General features: G+C 56.0%; 1 protein-coding gene across 9 annotated transcripts in view; it reads left to right on the top strand.

Annotated features, from left to right (window-relative positions):
• DLGAP4 (DLG associated protein 4) overlaps positions 1–15,282 on the top strand; it is a 149,137-nt gene that overhangs the window by 100,438 nt on the left and 33,417 nt on the right. For 7 of the 9 annotated variants that reach the window (XM_064674430.1, XM_064674432.1, XM_064674431.1 and 4 more), the window contains one exon: positions 490–736. In XM_064674430.1, the coding sequence (XP_064530500.1) occupies positions 490–736 (247 nt within the window). Of the gene's footprint in view, positions 1–489; positions 737–8,359; positions 8,886–15,282 lie in introns of those variants that run through there. The other 2 variants (XM_064674436.1, XM_064674437.1) reach the window with 2 other exon arrangements.

Raw genomic sequence — 15,282 nt, 5'->3', positions numbered from 1 at the left:
ATGGGTTCTGAGGTGCCACCCAGACCCAGCCCAGGCAGCCTGTCCCTGGGCAAGGGTGGGGGCTGTCCCCCAGCCCACACCTCCTCCTTTCTCTCTCCCCATCTCCCCCCATCAGGAGCTTGCCTGCCCTGGTGGGGTCTCCCACCTGTGCTGGGACAGGGGGACCTGGCAGATGCTGGACTAGGATTTTAGCCTCACGTGCTCTCAGCCTCACCATCAGGGGCTGGGGGATGTTTCACAAGCACTGCTGCGGTAAGTCTCTCCTACTCCACAAGCAGGGACGCTCTCGCCTCCAAGGAGGGCCTCCTCTTCCCTCTTGCAGCAGAGAGCCCGGGCACCTTGCACCCCAGCAGCACCAACCACTGCACCTCCCGCGGTACCTGCCACGAGCAGGACCACGCAGGAGTGGCAGCAGGGCGAGGAGCAGGAGGGAAGAGAAGGGCGGCCCGCAGGCAGGGGCTGACTGAGGCCGCCCCTCTTCCCGTGCAGGCACCCGAGCCGGAGCTGGGGGAGCAGTACGAGGCGGTCTGCGACCCGACCTACAGCGAAGCCGAGTCGGCGGCTGCGGAGGTGCTGGACCTGCCTCTGCCCAGCTACTTCCGATCCCGGAGCCACAGCTACCTCCGCGCCATCCAGGCGGGCTGCTCCCAGGAGGAGGACACGGGCTCCGTCCGCTCCATCTCCCCGCCCCAGACGGGCAGCCTCAGCGGCAGCAGGACCCTGCCCACCAACAGCAGTGAGTGCCGGTCACAATGAGGGACCAGGGGACGGGGCGGAGGCCGGGGGGGAGAAGGGACAGAGGACGCTGCTGTTGGCCGCCTGGGAGCTGTCGAGCATGCGAGGCACTGAGCTCAGGTTCCTGCATCCCCAGCCATGGCTGTCTGTGACTTCTATGGGCTTATGGGGGCTTGCTCTGTGCTGGAGAAGGTGGCCAACAGCTGTTTGCGGGTCCTGGAATGACACACAGGCTCCGGGTTCTGCATCAAAAGAAGTGTCAGCAGCAGGTCAAGGGAGGGACTTCTTCCCCCCCTCTACTCTGCTCTCATGAGACGCCAGGAGCAGGGCTGCCTCCAGCTCTGGGGTCCCCAACATCAGAAGGACATGGAACTGTTGGAGCAAGTCCAGAAAAGGCCACGGAGATGCTCCAAAGGGCTGGAGCACCTCTGTTCTGGAGCCAGGCTGGGAGAGCTGGGGGTGTTCTGCCCAGAGAAAAGAAGGCTTCAGGGAGACCTTAGAGCACCTTCCAGTGCCTAAGGGGGCTGCAAGGGAGCTGGAGAGGGACTTGGGACAAGGGCCTGGAGGGATCGGGCAAGGGGCAATGACTTCCCACTGCCAGAGGGCAGGGTTAGATGGGATACTGGAAAGAAATATCACAATGTGAGGGTGGGGAGGCCCTGGCACAGGTTGCCCAGAGAAGCTGTAGCTGCCCTATGCTGGGAAGTGTTCAAGGCCAGGTTGGACAGGGCTTGGAGCAACCTGGTCTGGTGGAAGGTGTCCCCACCCATGGCAGGGGGATGTGACTGAATGATCTTTGAGGTCCCTTCCAACCCAAACCATTCAATGACTCCATGCTGGGATCTGTCTGGCATGGCTGGCACAGCCTGTAGAGGTCCACGAGAGCTCCATACCTTTGTTCAGTCAAGCCATACCTGAGCCTGAGTGCTGCAGCTGGACCCTCTTCTGGGACCCCCACCTTGCCCAGAAGCACTGGCCTCCCTCTGTGCCCTAACCCCTCCAGGGTTGTGAGGGCAAGGGAACCTGCAGCACAGGCAGCAGCCCTGCTGCCCTACACTAGGAATAGCTTCCATCCTCCTCCTTCTCCTCACCACAATGCATCTCTCGTTGCTCCAATCCGGGCTGCTGTTGGCAGGTTTAACCTCTCTCTGAAACTCTTGGGAACAAAACTCCATCAGAGATTGCACTGGCTTCCCCAAGGTCTGCTTGTATCCAGTCTCTGCAGCCCCATCAGCCAGAGAAAGGAATTGGGGCTGATGGGAAGAGGGAGGGCAGGAGGTGTTTGCCTCCATCCCTCAGTGGTGGAGGTGTGACAAGGCTTCGGGGCTCACCATGAACTTCTTTGCAGGTTCTTGCACAGGCAGGACCCCCGGAAACAAGTCTTTCTAATCAGAGCTTGGGAAAAAGATAAATGGTGAGAATTTGCCCCCTCCATATCCACAGGATTTGTGATTTTGCCCAGCAGAGCCACAGGCAGGTCTGACCCTGCCCAGAAGCCCGGGCAGCCTGGATCTGAGCCCAGGACCCTTCCCCTGCAGGCAGGGTGACAGAGGTGACAGGCAGACAGCATCACCCTAGTGCACCCCGCCCTGGGGCTGCTACCTAGAGACTAGTCTCAAAATGTCTACAGTGAGATCCTGGGAGTTCACCCCTTGTCTGAACTGACTCCAACTGCTTTCTTTCCCATGACAGAATCAGAGGAGCCATGTAGGTGTCTGACAAATCAACTCCTATTTTCCCCTCACCATCAATGGAGACTCCGTTGTAGCCTTCCAGTATCTAAAGGGGCTTATTAAAAAAGAGATAGAGGGACTTTTTACACAGGCAGATAGTGATAAGACAAGGGGAAATGGTTTTAAACTAAAAGAGGAGAGATTTAGATTGAATGTTAGGAAAAAGTTCTTTACTCAAAGGTTAGTGGGGCACTGGAACAGGTTGCCTAGAGAAGCTGTGGCTGCCCCATCCCTGGAAATGTTCAAGGCCAGGTTGGACAGGGCTTGGTCTAGTGGAAAGTGTCCCTGCCCAGGACAGAGGTTTAGAATTGGGTGAGCTTTAAGGTCCCTTTCAACCCAAACCACTCTGTGACTCTATCATGACAGATAGTGAGACCCTAACATCTCTGGCTGTGGGGTAAGAACAGGTCTTCTGCTGAGTTTCAGGGCACTAACGAGCCTTCCTGAGCCCCAGAGCCCAGCACCCCTGTGCTGAGCCATTGCAGTTGTCCCTGGCTGCAGACACCCACCGGGTGCTGGAGGCCAGGATTATTCATCTCATCTCTTGATTAGAAATTACTATACTGGACAAGAGCCTGGCCTCTCCCTGCAGTGTTAGTCAGGACTGACTCCATGCCCCGGGGTCAGGGTGAGGCTGTGGGCAACCGTGTTCTGCTGGTTTCTCTCCAGCCCGGCCATCTCTCCCAGTAGGCTGCTCCCAGTTCCGCGCCAGCATGGGGCCCTTTCCCAGATGCCTGGCCAGAGCTGGCTGTGCCTCGGGCTGAGCCCTCCCCTTCCTGCATGGCCAGAGCACCCAGCACCTCCGGGATGACTGGGGGAGCTGCCTGCACTCCCTGTCAGGACCGCTCTGCCCTCCCCAGTGCTGCCCCAGGCACTTAGCACTCAGGTGGGAAGCAAGGAAGGCAAGTATTTGCCCCAGGATGTTAATACAGCACTGCCAAGCCCATCACTAAACCATGTCCCTGAGTGCCTCATCCACATGTTTTTTGAACACTCGCTCACAGAATTCATAGGAAGTTCACAGAATATTCTAAATTGGAAGGGACCCACATTTCTGGGGGTAGTGCCTCCACCTCTGCCTTGGGCAGCCTGTTCCAATGCCTGACCACCATTTCCATGAAGTAACTTTCCCTATTATTCAATCTAAACCTCCCCTGGTGCAACTTGAGGCTATTTCCTGTCATCCTGTCACTTCCTCCGTGGGAGCAGAGACTGAATCCCACCTGTCTCCCCTCTCCTGTCAAAGAGTTGTAGAGAGTGAGAAGGTTCCCCCTGAGCCTCCTTTTCTCCTGGATGAGCCCTCACAGCTCCCTTAGCTGCAACTTGTGCTCCAGACCCTTCCCCAGCTCCGTTCCATTCCCTGGACACGCTCCAGCACCTCAATGTCTTTCTTGCCGTGAAGGGCCTGAAAAAGTGAGCCCAGGATTGGAGGCATGACCACAGTGCAGGGGGATGGTCACTGCCCTGCTCTGCTGGCCACATTAGGACTGGTACAAGCCAGGATGTCATTGGCCTTCTCGCTCACCTGGACACATGCTGGCTTGTGCTCAGCTGCTGTCAACCAGCACCCCCAGGTCCCTTTCCTTGCATCTGTGCATCTACGTGGTTAGTGGTGTAGGAGAGGGGCCTCCCAAGCAGCAGGTTGGTACCTCAGCTTGGCAGCATCAATCTGGACCAACAGAGAGAAGTGGATGCACCATCACCTGCAGGTGCTCATGGCAAGGCTCCACGCAAGACTCTGGGGTGAAACAACTGAGAGCCCTCACCTGCTTACATCCCATCCTCCTGTACCCAGAATCTGTGCACCAGCCCAGAGGAACGGGAACCACCATGGGCCCAGTTCCCAGACAGGGGTTTTGGCTTTTGTCTCTGTTAGGACACATCCTTAAGAGGCACCAGCAACAGCAGTGCTGGGGCTGACACAGGCTTCTCGCTCCTTGAGGGTAGGTGGGGGTTGGATCTTAAAGCAAAAGGATTCAGGCACCATCCGAGGGCAGGATGGTACAGGAGGGGCAACAAGCTCCATTTCAGAAGAGTGCCAGTCCCGAGGTCTGTGTGGGGAACACGGCCAGGGGAGAGCCCTGACAGCTGTCAAACCTCTGCCACAGCTCCTCCCATTAATGCCTGTGTCACCGGCAGATTACAAAGCAATTAGCTCCCATTTGACAGCCAGCGAGACAGATGATGAGCTGCCCTTGATCAGCCTTAAACAAAGCTTTGTGCCTTGCTCAGCCGGAGATTCAAAAGCCCCAGTGGAACCTATTCCTCTAATTGCCAGGCGTGTGGTGACAGCCACGCCGGCCAGGAGCATCATAAAGGGATCCCCAGCCCCGGCTCCTGCTTAGTAGAGGCAGCTGTGGGAATTGCTTGTTTAATAGACTACTTGCAATGCAGAGTGGAATATTTGATATCCAGGGAAAACAGGAAAGCAGAGGTGAGCAAAGCAAAGACAGCAGGGAAAGCTAACACCAAGCCAGTTCCTGCTTGAGCTTTCCCCAGTCCTCTGTGTGCCATCTGGTAACTGCACACTCAGAGCATCCTGCCCTGGGATTCGGCAGCCTGATCCCAGAAAGCCCACGTTCCCAGCTCCTTATCCTGTGTCCAGATCTCTTCCAGGGAGGGCAAGGCTGCATGCATCTTCTGGCCCATCCATATGCCAGAACTTTGCCAAGCCCAGGCTGGGCAAGAGAGCACTAACCAGGAGAAATACTCCTAAGGTTGGGACAGAATAGCTGCCTTCTGCCTCCCACCTACTTCCTGTCTTCTTTGTGTTGCTTTTGTTTCCCTTTTTATCACTAAATTGGAAAGCTGGCTCGTAGGCCCATGGCTGTGCTGGGAACCCTGCCTTGTCCCAGGAGAAGGCAGGTGCCAGCCCGGTCCCCTGGCACTGATGCTCTTTTGCAGGGGCAACGGGGCCGTGCTTAGTGGAGGAAGGACAAAGTGCCTGCACACACTTGTGCGGTGTCACAGCATTGTGCTGGCCCAATCTCCAAGGGTTGTCTCACTGTGGAATGAGTTTCCACAGCTTCTGGGAAAGCCATGTGGCTTCCGGGAAAGTCGTGTAGCTCTTCCTCCTCCTCCTTCTCCTCTGTGCGCAGTGAATTTGGTTTCTGTGTAGGAAGGTGATTTTTGTTCCTCTCAGCTGTCATGGCCTTCTCTTCTGTGTGGGAAAGAAGCAGCGGTGTGAAGGCAAAGAGAACTCACACCAGGCCAGGAGCCATTGCTCCACCTGCACATGAGTGTCCAGGGCTGAGGGATGAAGCACCACTGCAGCCCCTTCACTAATCACACTGGCCCACGCTGACCCCACATGGTCTTTGGGAGGGACTTTTATCATTCCCTTCAGATTTTCTCCTTTTTGACCTAGATTTCACGTTCCAGAAATAGCTTTCTCTGACATACAAGCAGGAAAGGGATTAGAGGGAGAGAGTGTGTGTCTGTGTGTGTGTGTGTTTCTATGTGCACGCACACACACCAGGGAGAGATTTCTGTTGCACGCTCTGTCATTGCAAAGGAAAAAAGGACACGTACACATGTTCTGTAGTGTATTCATGTGTGTGTGACACAAAGAAATTTATGACAGCTGTTTTTCTCCACATTTGCCAGTTCATTTTTCACCTCTAATCTTTTCCTTGTTATTATGGAAACTCCACCACCGCCCTGTGCCCAGCCAGCACTCCCTTTTCTCTTTCCCCCAGGAAGCTGTACCGTGGCTACAACCTCGCTCTCAGCTCCACCCCCAAACCCAAATCGTCCCTGTCTTTCTGTGCTTGGTGCTCTTTGCTGCCAGATTTCAGCTTTTCCACAGGCAGCAAGCTCATTGCCTGCTGCAGGCACATATCTGGCACCCCAAAACAGTTGCAATGGGTTTGAGTCCACAGAAATATCACTCGCCCAGATCCCCAGGAAGGGGGGAGCTGCAGCCACACATGATGTTGTGCTGGCACAAACAGATGCAGGGGAGGTGAGCATAGCTCCAAGGTCCTGGCCAAGCCTGCCTTCTCCCAGCAGGGACCATCTACAAAAGAGTAGAAACAAAGGCAGCTGCCAGCATTTCCCTTTGCTGATATGGTCAGAAAGCCAAGTCCTTCTTGTTGCTTGCTTTTATCAGCCTTGATAGCAGGAAAGGGAGTCAGTAGTGCTCATGGGAGAGAAGAAATCAAAGCACCAAGGGGTGCCTTGGCTCGTTTGGGGCCTCTGGAAGGGCAGCAACAGGAATTCATGCATGGTGCAGTGCTCTGCCCATGAGGAGAGCTGGGTGGGGGGCAATTTTCCATGTACGCAGACACCTGAGGTCTCTCCTCAGGCCGAGGGGCCTGGTGCCACCCCCACACACTGGCCATCCATGTGAGCCAAGTGAGCACAGAGCTGCCCTGACACCAGACAGCCTCAGGTGCTGCTTTGTGTCCCTGCTGTCGGCGTTGCTCAGCCCCTCTCTGCGGCTCCCTGTGGCCACAGGGCTTGTGCCATCACTGGGGCAGCAGCGACCGATGGCCTTAGCTGAGGCACACACACCTGTACCAGGAGAACTGGGCTGGGTGGGGTTGAGCGAGGCCATGCAAACAGCCTGGAGCATTTGCAGGATGTCAGACATCACAGGCAAATGGGTTTCTTTGTATGTAGTTCTCCTTTGGCATTGCTTTTCCTCTCCTTCATGCTCTTCCATTACCTTTTCCATCTACTGAGCCATGACATGGGTATTCCTGAGGATTCAGGAAGAGTTTGGCTCAGGGCTTCGCAGTCCATGTGGATGAGGGGCTCTCAATCCTGAGCTGCTCCCCACTCGTTGCCTGGGAGCCCCCGAACTGAAAACAAGTTTCCTTGTTTTCTTCTGTAGGCAGCGGAGGGGGGAGGCCCTGGGCTGTTGGTCCTCAGGCTCAGGGCTGACGCGACCAGATCCTCCTTCAGCCCCATTGTGCTGCTGCTTCCTAAAGCAGAAGCAGCAAAGCTGCAGCAGTTCGGTCTCTGAACGCCGAGGGGGGCGATGGCTCAGCGCGTGAGCTCAGTGTAGTGTTTCCCACGGCGCTTTGATTGCTCCTTGCTGCAGACTAGCCCTTCTCCTAGTGCTGGGAACCCAGGGAGTCATCAATAAATCACAGCACTCAAGAAGTGATGGTAGCAGCGAGGAGCCGGGGCGGCACACGTGCTGCTGGCGGGAGCCACGTGGCAGCACCGCTCCCCGCACAGCCAGGAGCCCTGCCCAGGGCCAAGCACCCGCGGGCAGCGCCGCTGGGCAGTGCCCACACTATGGTGGGCTGGCGGGCACCAGCTGCCCATCTCAGTCAGACACTACATGGCGTGGCTCTGGTCTTGCAGAAATATCCCCAGCCCCATGTCCAGGCGAACTGGGTGCTCAGTTCCATGTGTCTCAGAACAGGATCGGAGGGATGGAGCTGGACACTGCTCCACCACCCAGCACGTCTGTGCCCAGGGTGCCAACTCGGGGTGGCTCTGCCCAGGCAGGTTCTTCCCGCAGCCTGCACGCTGTGCCAGCCCCGCTCCCCTCCGCACCCTCATCCCCCATCAGCCCTGCTCAGGCAGCCCAAGGGGAGGCATAAGGCACAACCCCAAGCACGGCACCCGCACCCAGTGAGGCTCCACTCCCCCTCCCCGTGCCCATCGGGGCAGAACTCCACCAGCAAATCTCTCGTACCAGGGGAAAACACCCTCAAGGAAAACCTCCCCGTCCCGCTGTTTCCTTTCCATGTATGTCCCCTTGCCCCGGAGGACTCCTCCTGGCGATCCTGCAGCAGGTGCGTGGCGGGTGGGTAGACGCCCACCGGCCACGCGGGTCCCACCCGCGCCCGGCGCCGGGGGCAGGAGCGGCTGGAGCGGGGGGGACACGGGGGCTCTTTCATCCAAACCCACGTTCGCGCGTGGGTGGAGCCGGGGCCGCGCCGGGGAAGATGTCAACGCGACAAGGAGACAAAGCTTCCGCGTGGGGTGGGAGCGGCGCCCGCTTTGTTCAGCAGCGCCCGGCTCCCCCGCGGCAGCGCCGGTGCGGGAGCGGCCAGCGGCACCCCCGCCCCGTCGGCAGCGAGCGGGACGCGGGGGTGCCGCGGGTCCCGGTGCGCCGAGCGCGCTCCCGCGGGGCCGGCGGGGCGGGGGGACCCGCGCGGGGCGGGGCCGCGCGGCGGGGGCGGGGCGGGGGTTTAATGCGCGGCCCCGCCCGGGCGCGCGGCCGGAGCGGCGGGCGCGGTGAGTGCGGCGGCGGCTCCGCGCGTCTCCTCCCTCCTCCAGCGGCGGCCGCACGAGCAGCCGGAGCGGCCCCGGCCTGCGGCTCGTCCTCCTCTTCCTCCCCTCCGCGGGACCCAGGCCGGGCCGAGCGCCCCCGCCCCGCGCCCCCCGCGTCTCTCCGGTCCCCTCCGCCCCTCTTTGTGTCTCCCATGGCTTTGTGTCTGGAGCTCCTCAGGCAATGTGAGTGACCGCGCGGGCGGGGGGCCGGGCCGGGCCCTGCATGGCTGCGGGCGGGGGTGCCGCCCTCTCCCTCCCTCGCTCCTGCTGCTGCTCCGCCGCTTGCCGGGCCCGCCGCCCCTTCCGCTTCCCACGCGCGTCCCAGCCCTCCGTGGGACCTGCTCGGCCGCCGCGGGGGGGTCCCGCTGCCGCCCCGCTCGGCTCCGGGGTGGGGAGGGGTGCGGGGGGTTGCTCTATCCTCCCCCGCATGTCGCCTGGGCCGCGGGGGGCCGGGCTCTGCCCCCCTGCCAGCCCCGGAGCGCCGAGCCCGCTGTCCCCGACCCTGCGGGGGCCGTGCAGGGTCGGGGACAGGGTCGGGGGCCGGGTGCCTAGCCCGATGCTTCGGGCCCTTAAGGAGATCCCTCCCTGTGCTGGAGGGAAGGAAGCGGCGCTTCCCTAAGTGTGTTCCCTAGCGGGGAACACGGGCCCCTTCTTTGGGGAGGCGTTCAGATTCTTCCGAAAAAGAAAAGGGAATTGCCTGGGCGAGGCACGAAGCTGAAGGCTGACATTTCGCAGCGCAGAGAGCTGGCACCTCCCGGCCAGAGCTGGCTCTGGAAAGTCTCTTTTTTTAGCCTGGGAGAACAAGTCCTGGTTAAAGGTACCTAGTGTAGCACCCTAGCGTCGAGGTGCCCGACCTGTCCGAGAGCTGAGGCTGAATCCCTCCGGATTTAACTGCAGGTGCAGCTCACCATTGGTGTGCCATGCAGGAGGGTGGGGATGTTGGGTTGGTTGTGAGCAGTAAGTAAATGTGGCTCTTAATTTCTACTCCAGTCTTCAATGAGAGGCTCAAAAAGGAGAATTATTTGCAGGATGCCGTTGATAGGACTAATATTACTTATTCTGCAAAGGACCTTGACCCCAGGGTGTGCGTTTTAGAGACAGGAATGGAATTAGGACCTCTGAATCTTGGGCTTTAGCTTGTCATTTGGGGAAGGAAAAGAAGAAAAGGGGAAAAAAAAAAACCTCACGGCATGTGGCATTGGATCCTAAAATAAATTCCAATCATGTGGGATGTTAACAAGCCAGATTGCCAAGTCGTGTAAGTTGGCAGACTTGACTCCAGAGGGTCCAAATTACTTTGTTGGTAATTCCTCTTCAACAGGAATTTGGTGCTATGAAGTTACATGTTCTTGAACGCGTGGAGAAAAGTAAGTTTAACTAGTGATCAAATGCAGTCTGCTTGGCTTTCAGATAAAGTATTGATGTACATGTACCTTAGTATTCAGAAGAGGGTTACGTGCAGAATTTGTTTGATGTGTTGCAGTCATGGAAAACCTAAAAATTCATCTATAAGGTGCAAGTGCTAAACTGCCATCTGCTATTTTTGCATCCAGCTTGCTACTTCTGTCCCACTTCTGTAGTGGCAGTGTAAGTTTGTGGTATAGCTCAGGATGCTGGGATCTGTAGCATGGCCGTGGAAGTGCTGGGTGTAACTGCTGGGCACTGCCAGCTTGGAAAGGACAAGGAGACCCTGTGCAGCCTCTGCCAGACCCTGATCAGCAAAGATGATAATGGAAGAACTTGGTTTCTGTGATATGTGGATTGTCTGTCTGGAGAATACAATGGAATTTCGTAAAGTGCGGAGCACTGGGAGGCCAACAGGTACCGGTGTGGAACCGTAGCCAGTGTCCTGGCACACACTGTCAGCTTGTGATTCACTCACAGCTGTGTGAGAGTCCTTGGGTACTCTGGTGATTGATCTGTGCGTGCAGTTTAGATTTGTGGACACTTCTGACGACTTCGTTCAGGGTTATTCTGCTCTTCCAGTGTAATGCATGGGAGACCAGCTGCTCCATGAGCTTGTTCCTAGCTGTGTGTGTTGCCAGAGCAAGAGAACTGTAAAAGCCTGTAATGGACAACTAATAACTGCCAGGCGCTTACAAATAACTCTGTGTCAAGTCTTGTCTGCTGTATGGATTTTCCTGTCGTCTAAGCCCTGACTTCTGTAGTTTGGAACTAGTTCACTGGGCCTTGTGAAAGTCACTCTGTGACATTTAATTTTTCTAATAACCCACTCCATGCACGCCTGCAGAGGGAAGGCATCAAGCAGGGCTTGCTAGTGCCTCTTTAGCTGATACTCTTGCTCAGCGCAACCTGCACAACAGCCTCAAATATTTTTTAATGGATTGAGGAGGCATAATTGGATTCAGAGCAGTGCAAGTTACGGGGACATATGTGAGCTGGAAGGATTAAGGCTGTGCAGGCGGGTGGCCTTGTTCAAGAAAAATCCACTTTAATTTCTGCAGTGAAAAGTTGTCAGTGTGTTTCCCATCAGAGCAGATTTAAAAGGGAGGGGAGCAATGCTAAGTATGATTGCTGTTCGCTGTGAAAGGCGATTAGAATTCAGGCGGTCAGATACTGTGAGGGCTGTAGTTGCACTTGGGGATGAGAATGGTGAATTCTCATCTGGGTCTCTCCAGAACAGTTCATGAAAGATTGAGTTTATCCTCCCCTTCTTTCCCAGTCTCCATGCCAGCCTGCCACCCAGAGAGAGGGAAAAGTGATTACCAGGGTTTGACATAAGCTGCCTTTAAACAAGTGGAAGTTTTTTGAGGATTTGCAGATGGGCTTGTTTAGGAGAGAAGAAAATATTTAGGAGAGTGGAAATTCTGTCTGCTTCATTTTGTTGCAGAATTAATTAATTGTGTTTAGTGCAGATGGGTGCAGTCTGTCCCCTGGAGAAGCCAGGGGCAAGAGGAACAGCAGCCCCATGGCTGAAGTCCTGACCAGGTGCTCAGGCCTGTGCTTCACTTCTGCTCTGCCAGAGTCTGGTTTAGAAATCCAAAAGGCACTATTGCAACAGCATTTGTGATTTCCACTAGAACCAGTGAGGTAAGTGCTAGTCTGCTGTCAAGGACAAGTGACAAACAGTCTTGGGGGAGCTATCGGTCCCCCAGGCCCAGAAACTGTTGGATTTCTGGAGAGGGATAGGGCTGCGGGCTATGCACTGCCAGACCTCTTCCCAAACTTCTGTACATTTTAATACTGTGAAGGAAGACAACTGAGTTTTGATTCTCTCCTACTTACCTTCTTGCTGCTGAGCTTAGTCTTGCACCATGAATTGCCTATAAAGGCATGTGCCAGAGGGGCACGTGCCCCTGCTGAGATGCAGGGTGCCCAATGCCCTCACAGGTGCTGCAGTGTCACCTGAGCAGACGTGCACACAGGAGCTGTGTTATCCCCACTGCTCTGCAGAGTCTCAGGAGGGTGAAATTTGTCGGCTCTGGCAACACCAAGAAATTGAAACCAGTCTCTCAAGGGACTCACCTGAGCTAGGCCTGCTGCGACAGGGAACACTGTGAAAGTGCATAAATTTTAAACCTTAGCACTAGTATTTACATCAAGGATGTGTTGACAATCAATCTTGTGTATCCTGTTTAGTGCTCTTCATTAAGACATCCAGGTTTCACTGCAGTGATCTTTTCTGAACCTCCTTCTAAGAGATCAAAGCTTAAGCTACTGTTTTGTCTCTCCAGTTTGAAGTCGACTGAGAAACTTGAGTGGTGAATGTTTCAAAGGTAAATTCTTACCTGTGGTGCAGGTCTGTCAGAGCTGGAATTAAAGTGAAGATCAGAAGTTGCTTATGCCTTTTTACTGATGCACTGTCATAGTGGAAAGCGATGTTTGATGAAAGCTGAAAAGTATTTCAGAGTTGATAAAAGGGAATTCTTATTGCAAGTTGTTGTCATAAGATGAGTCAAACTTCTAAGTAGTATTTGCCTTGGGTTTTTTCTATTCTGAAAGTGGTTGAGATCTTACTGAACAAAGCCCAGCCAGGTATTTGCTGTGTTCAGGAGGGAACTCCAAGCCTAAACTTCTTACCCGGAGTGGGCATATCTACAAATGCGTTAAAATTGGAACATTAAAGCATGGATGTTACATCCCTCTTAGGCCCTACACATAAGACAACTATTTGAGTCTGAAGCTAGAGAAAGTGTCCCAAAAGCTGCTGTGGAACTGTCCCCAAGGGAGTCCCTGGACCCTCTCCTGAAGGTCTCTGTTTTGCTGTGTCCTGCCTGCTTGGCTGCCAGACTAGTCAGTGCTGCTTCTATGGAGAACAGCATGTGTGGGGACAGCTCGGGAGCCAGCACATTATTGCAGAGCTGTGAGGTCGCTTGAGTAGCTGTTTTGTTGGGAAGCCTCCCTTTCCTTGTTTGAACCCTGAGGCTTTTCAATTTCTCAGCTTGGCCCAAACACGGGGTCCCAAGTCACAACATTTCTGTCCAGGAACTCTCCCAGATTTTGGTGTGCTCTATTGAACAGCTGCCAGTGCTGTCTTGTTTGACCTGCCACTCCAGCAGTGGGCCCTGGGCTGGGATTTCTGGCCTCTTAGCGCTGCTGCTCTGAGCAAAGCAAGCTCCCTGGCAGTGCAGGGCTGCTGTAATGCCCAGCTTGTACAGTGTGGACTGGAACTTTCCAGGTAGATTTGAGGAGATGAGTACTGGTCAAACAGAGCTGGAGAACTCTTCCCAGTGCCTGAAAAGCTGATCCCTTGGTGTTGGACAGTGCTTGCACCTCTTTAGCTCTGGTCCTGGACAAAGTAGCTACTTTATTTCCAAAGTATTTAGTTTCGGTGACCCTCAAGTTTGCAGCATGCCAAGAGCCAGGCCTTGAGCGGGGAATCCTGGATGCTGGGAAGCAGAGCTCTGTTCACCAGCAGCCTGTTGCTGTTGGCCTTTGCGCTTGGCACCAGGCTCCATGTCTGCGTCTCGCTGTCACCCTGCAATCTTGTCAGCCATTCCAGAGGCACTGTTGCTAACAGCACTGTTACCCCACACATTAGCTTTTATCGCTGCTCTGTTAAGGTCCTCGCTGGAGATAAGTGCTGCAGAGTGCCCTGGGTTGCTAAGGGGAGGCTGCCAGAGCAGCCCTTAGAGCCCTGCTCTCTCACAGGACTTGTTCTTGCTCAAGTCAAACACTAACTCAGGCTGACTGGGGGGAATTGGAGCTTTGGGGAAGGGAAACAGAAGGCTTGGATGGAGATGTCAGCAGTCACCTTGCCTGTGGCTGCTGCTATGAATGCTGTTCCCTGTCAGCCGTGCACAGCTGTGTGGGTTTGGTGAACACTCTGGTCTGATAGTCCCGTGTTCCATCTGACCCATTGGGTCCCTGTGCAGGCACCAGCTGGGAGGGATCCCTGTTTTCTGGCTGTTCATCTATGTGGTGCTTCAATTCCTGTTTGCAGTGCTTCTGTGGGACAAAGTTGACATCAGGACTGAAGAAATCTGCAGGGTTAGGAGATAAAAGGGAGGCAGAGGAAGTTGCACTCAGTGTGCTGGTTTAGTTGACAAGATGGTGTTCAGTCACGGGTTGAACTGGGTGATCTCGGAGGTCTTTTCCAGCCTTAATGATTCTGTCGGACCCCGGGAACCGTGGGCTGGAGTTGGGAGATGCCCAGTGCTTGTGTGTAGTGGATTTCCCAGAGCCGCACAAACAGGACAGGGACTGCCCTGCTCGCGGGATCCCTCGGGGCTCTCGCGGTGCCGCTGTCCCGGCCGGGGTCCCTCGGGGCTCCCCGGAGGAGGGCGGCGGCCCCGGCCCGGCCCGGCTCGGCCCGGCCGCGCTTTGCGGCCGCCGCGCTTTGCAGCAGGGCCGTAGGGCGAGGTGAGCGCGGACCGGGCCGCCCCCGTGCCCGGCGGAGCTGAGCTGGGAGAGCTCCGGCTCCTGCTCGGAGAGAGCGCCCTGTGCTCTGTCAGTGTGCGGGGACAGTGCTCAGCCTGTCATCCTGGCCGTCCAGGGAAGGGAACGGAGCTGGGGGAGGGGCTGGAGCTCAGATCTGATGAGGAGCAGCTGAGGGAGCTGGGGGGCTCAGCCTGGAAAAAGGAGGCTCAGGAGGGACCTTCTCGCTCTGTACAACTCCCTGACAGGAGAGAGGGGGGTCGGGCTCTGCTCCCAGGGAACAAGGGACAGGATGAGAGGAAACGGCCTCAAGGTGTGCCAGGGGAGGACATCAGGAGGAATTTCTTCACAGAAAGGGTGATTAGACATTGGGATTGCCTGCCCAGGGAGGTGGCGCAGTCACCGTCTCTGGAAGTGTTTAAGGAAAGACTGGACTGCCATGATTTGGTTGACAGGGTGGTATTCGGTCATAGGTTGGACTCGATCTCAGAGGCCTTTTCAACCTAGCTGATTCTGTGATAACAGCCCCTTGTACAAAGGGAATGGAAGTGCTGCCTGTCCTTTCCCCTGTCCAGGCTGTGCTCAGCCTGTCCCACAGCAGTGACTGCCTGGGTGACACTGTCCTGCTGCATTCTAGCACGCAGGTGGCACAGCTCCCCTGAGCTCATTGACAGAGCAAAGCAGAGCCCAGGATAATGATGCTGTCCCAAATCAAAGGACAGAACTGGGCCAGCAATTGCAG

Source organism: Pseudopipra pipra, chromosome 17, assembly GCF_036250125.1.
Source record: "Pseudopipra pipra isolate bDixPip1 chromosome 17, bDixPip1.hap1, whole genome shotgun sequence".
Lineage (NCBI taxonomy): Eukaryota > Metazoa > Chordata > Aves > Passeriformes > Pipridae > Pseudopipra > Pseudopipra pipra.
This window is presented reverse-complemented; position numbering and strand designations above follow the sequence as displayed.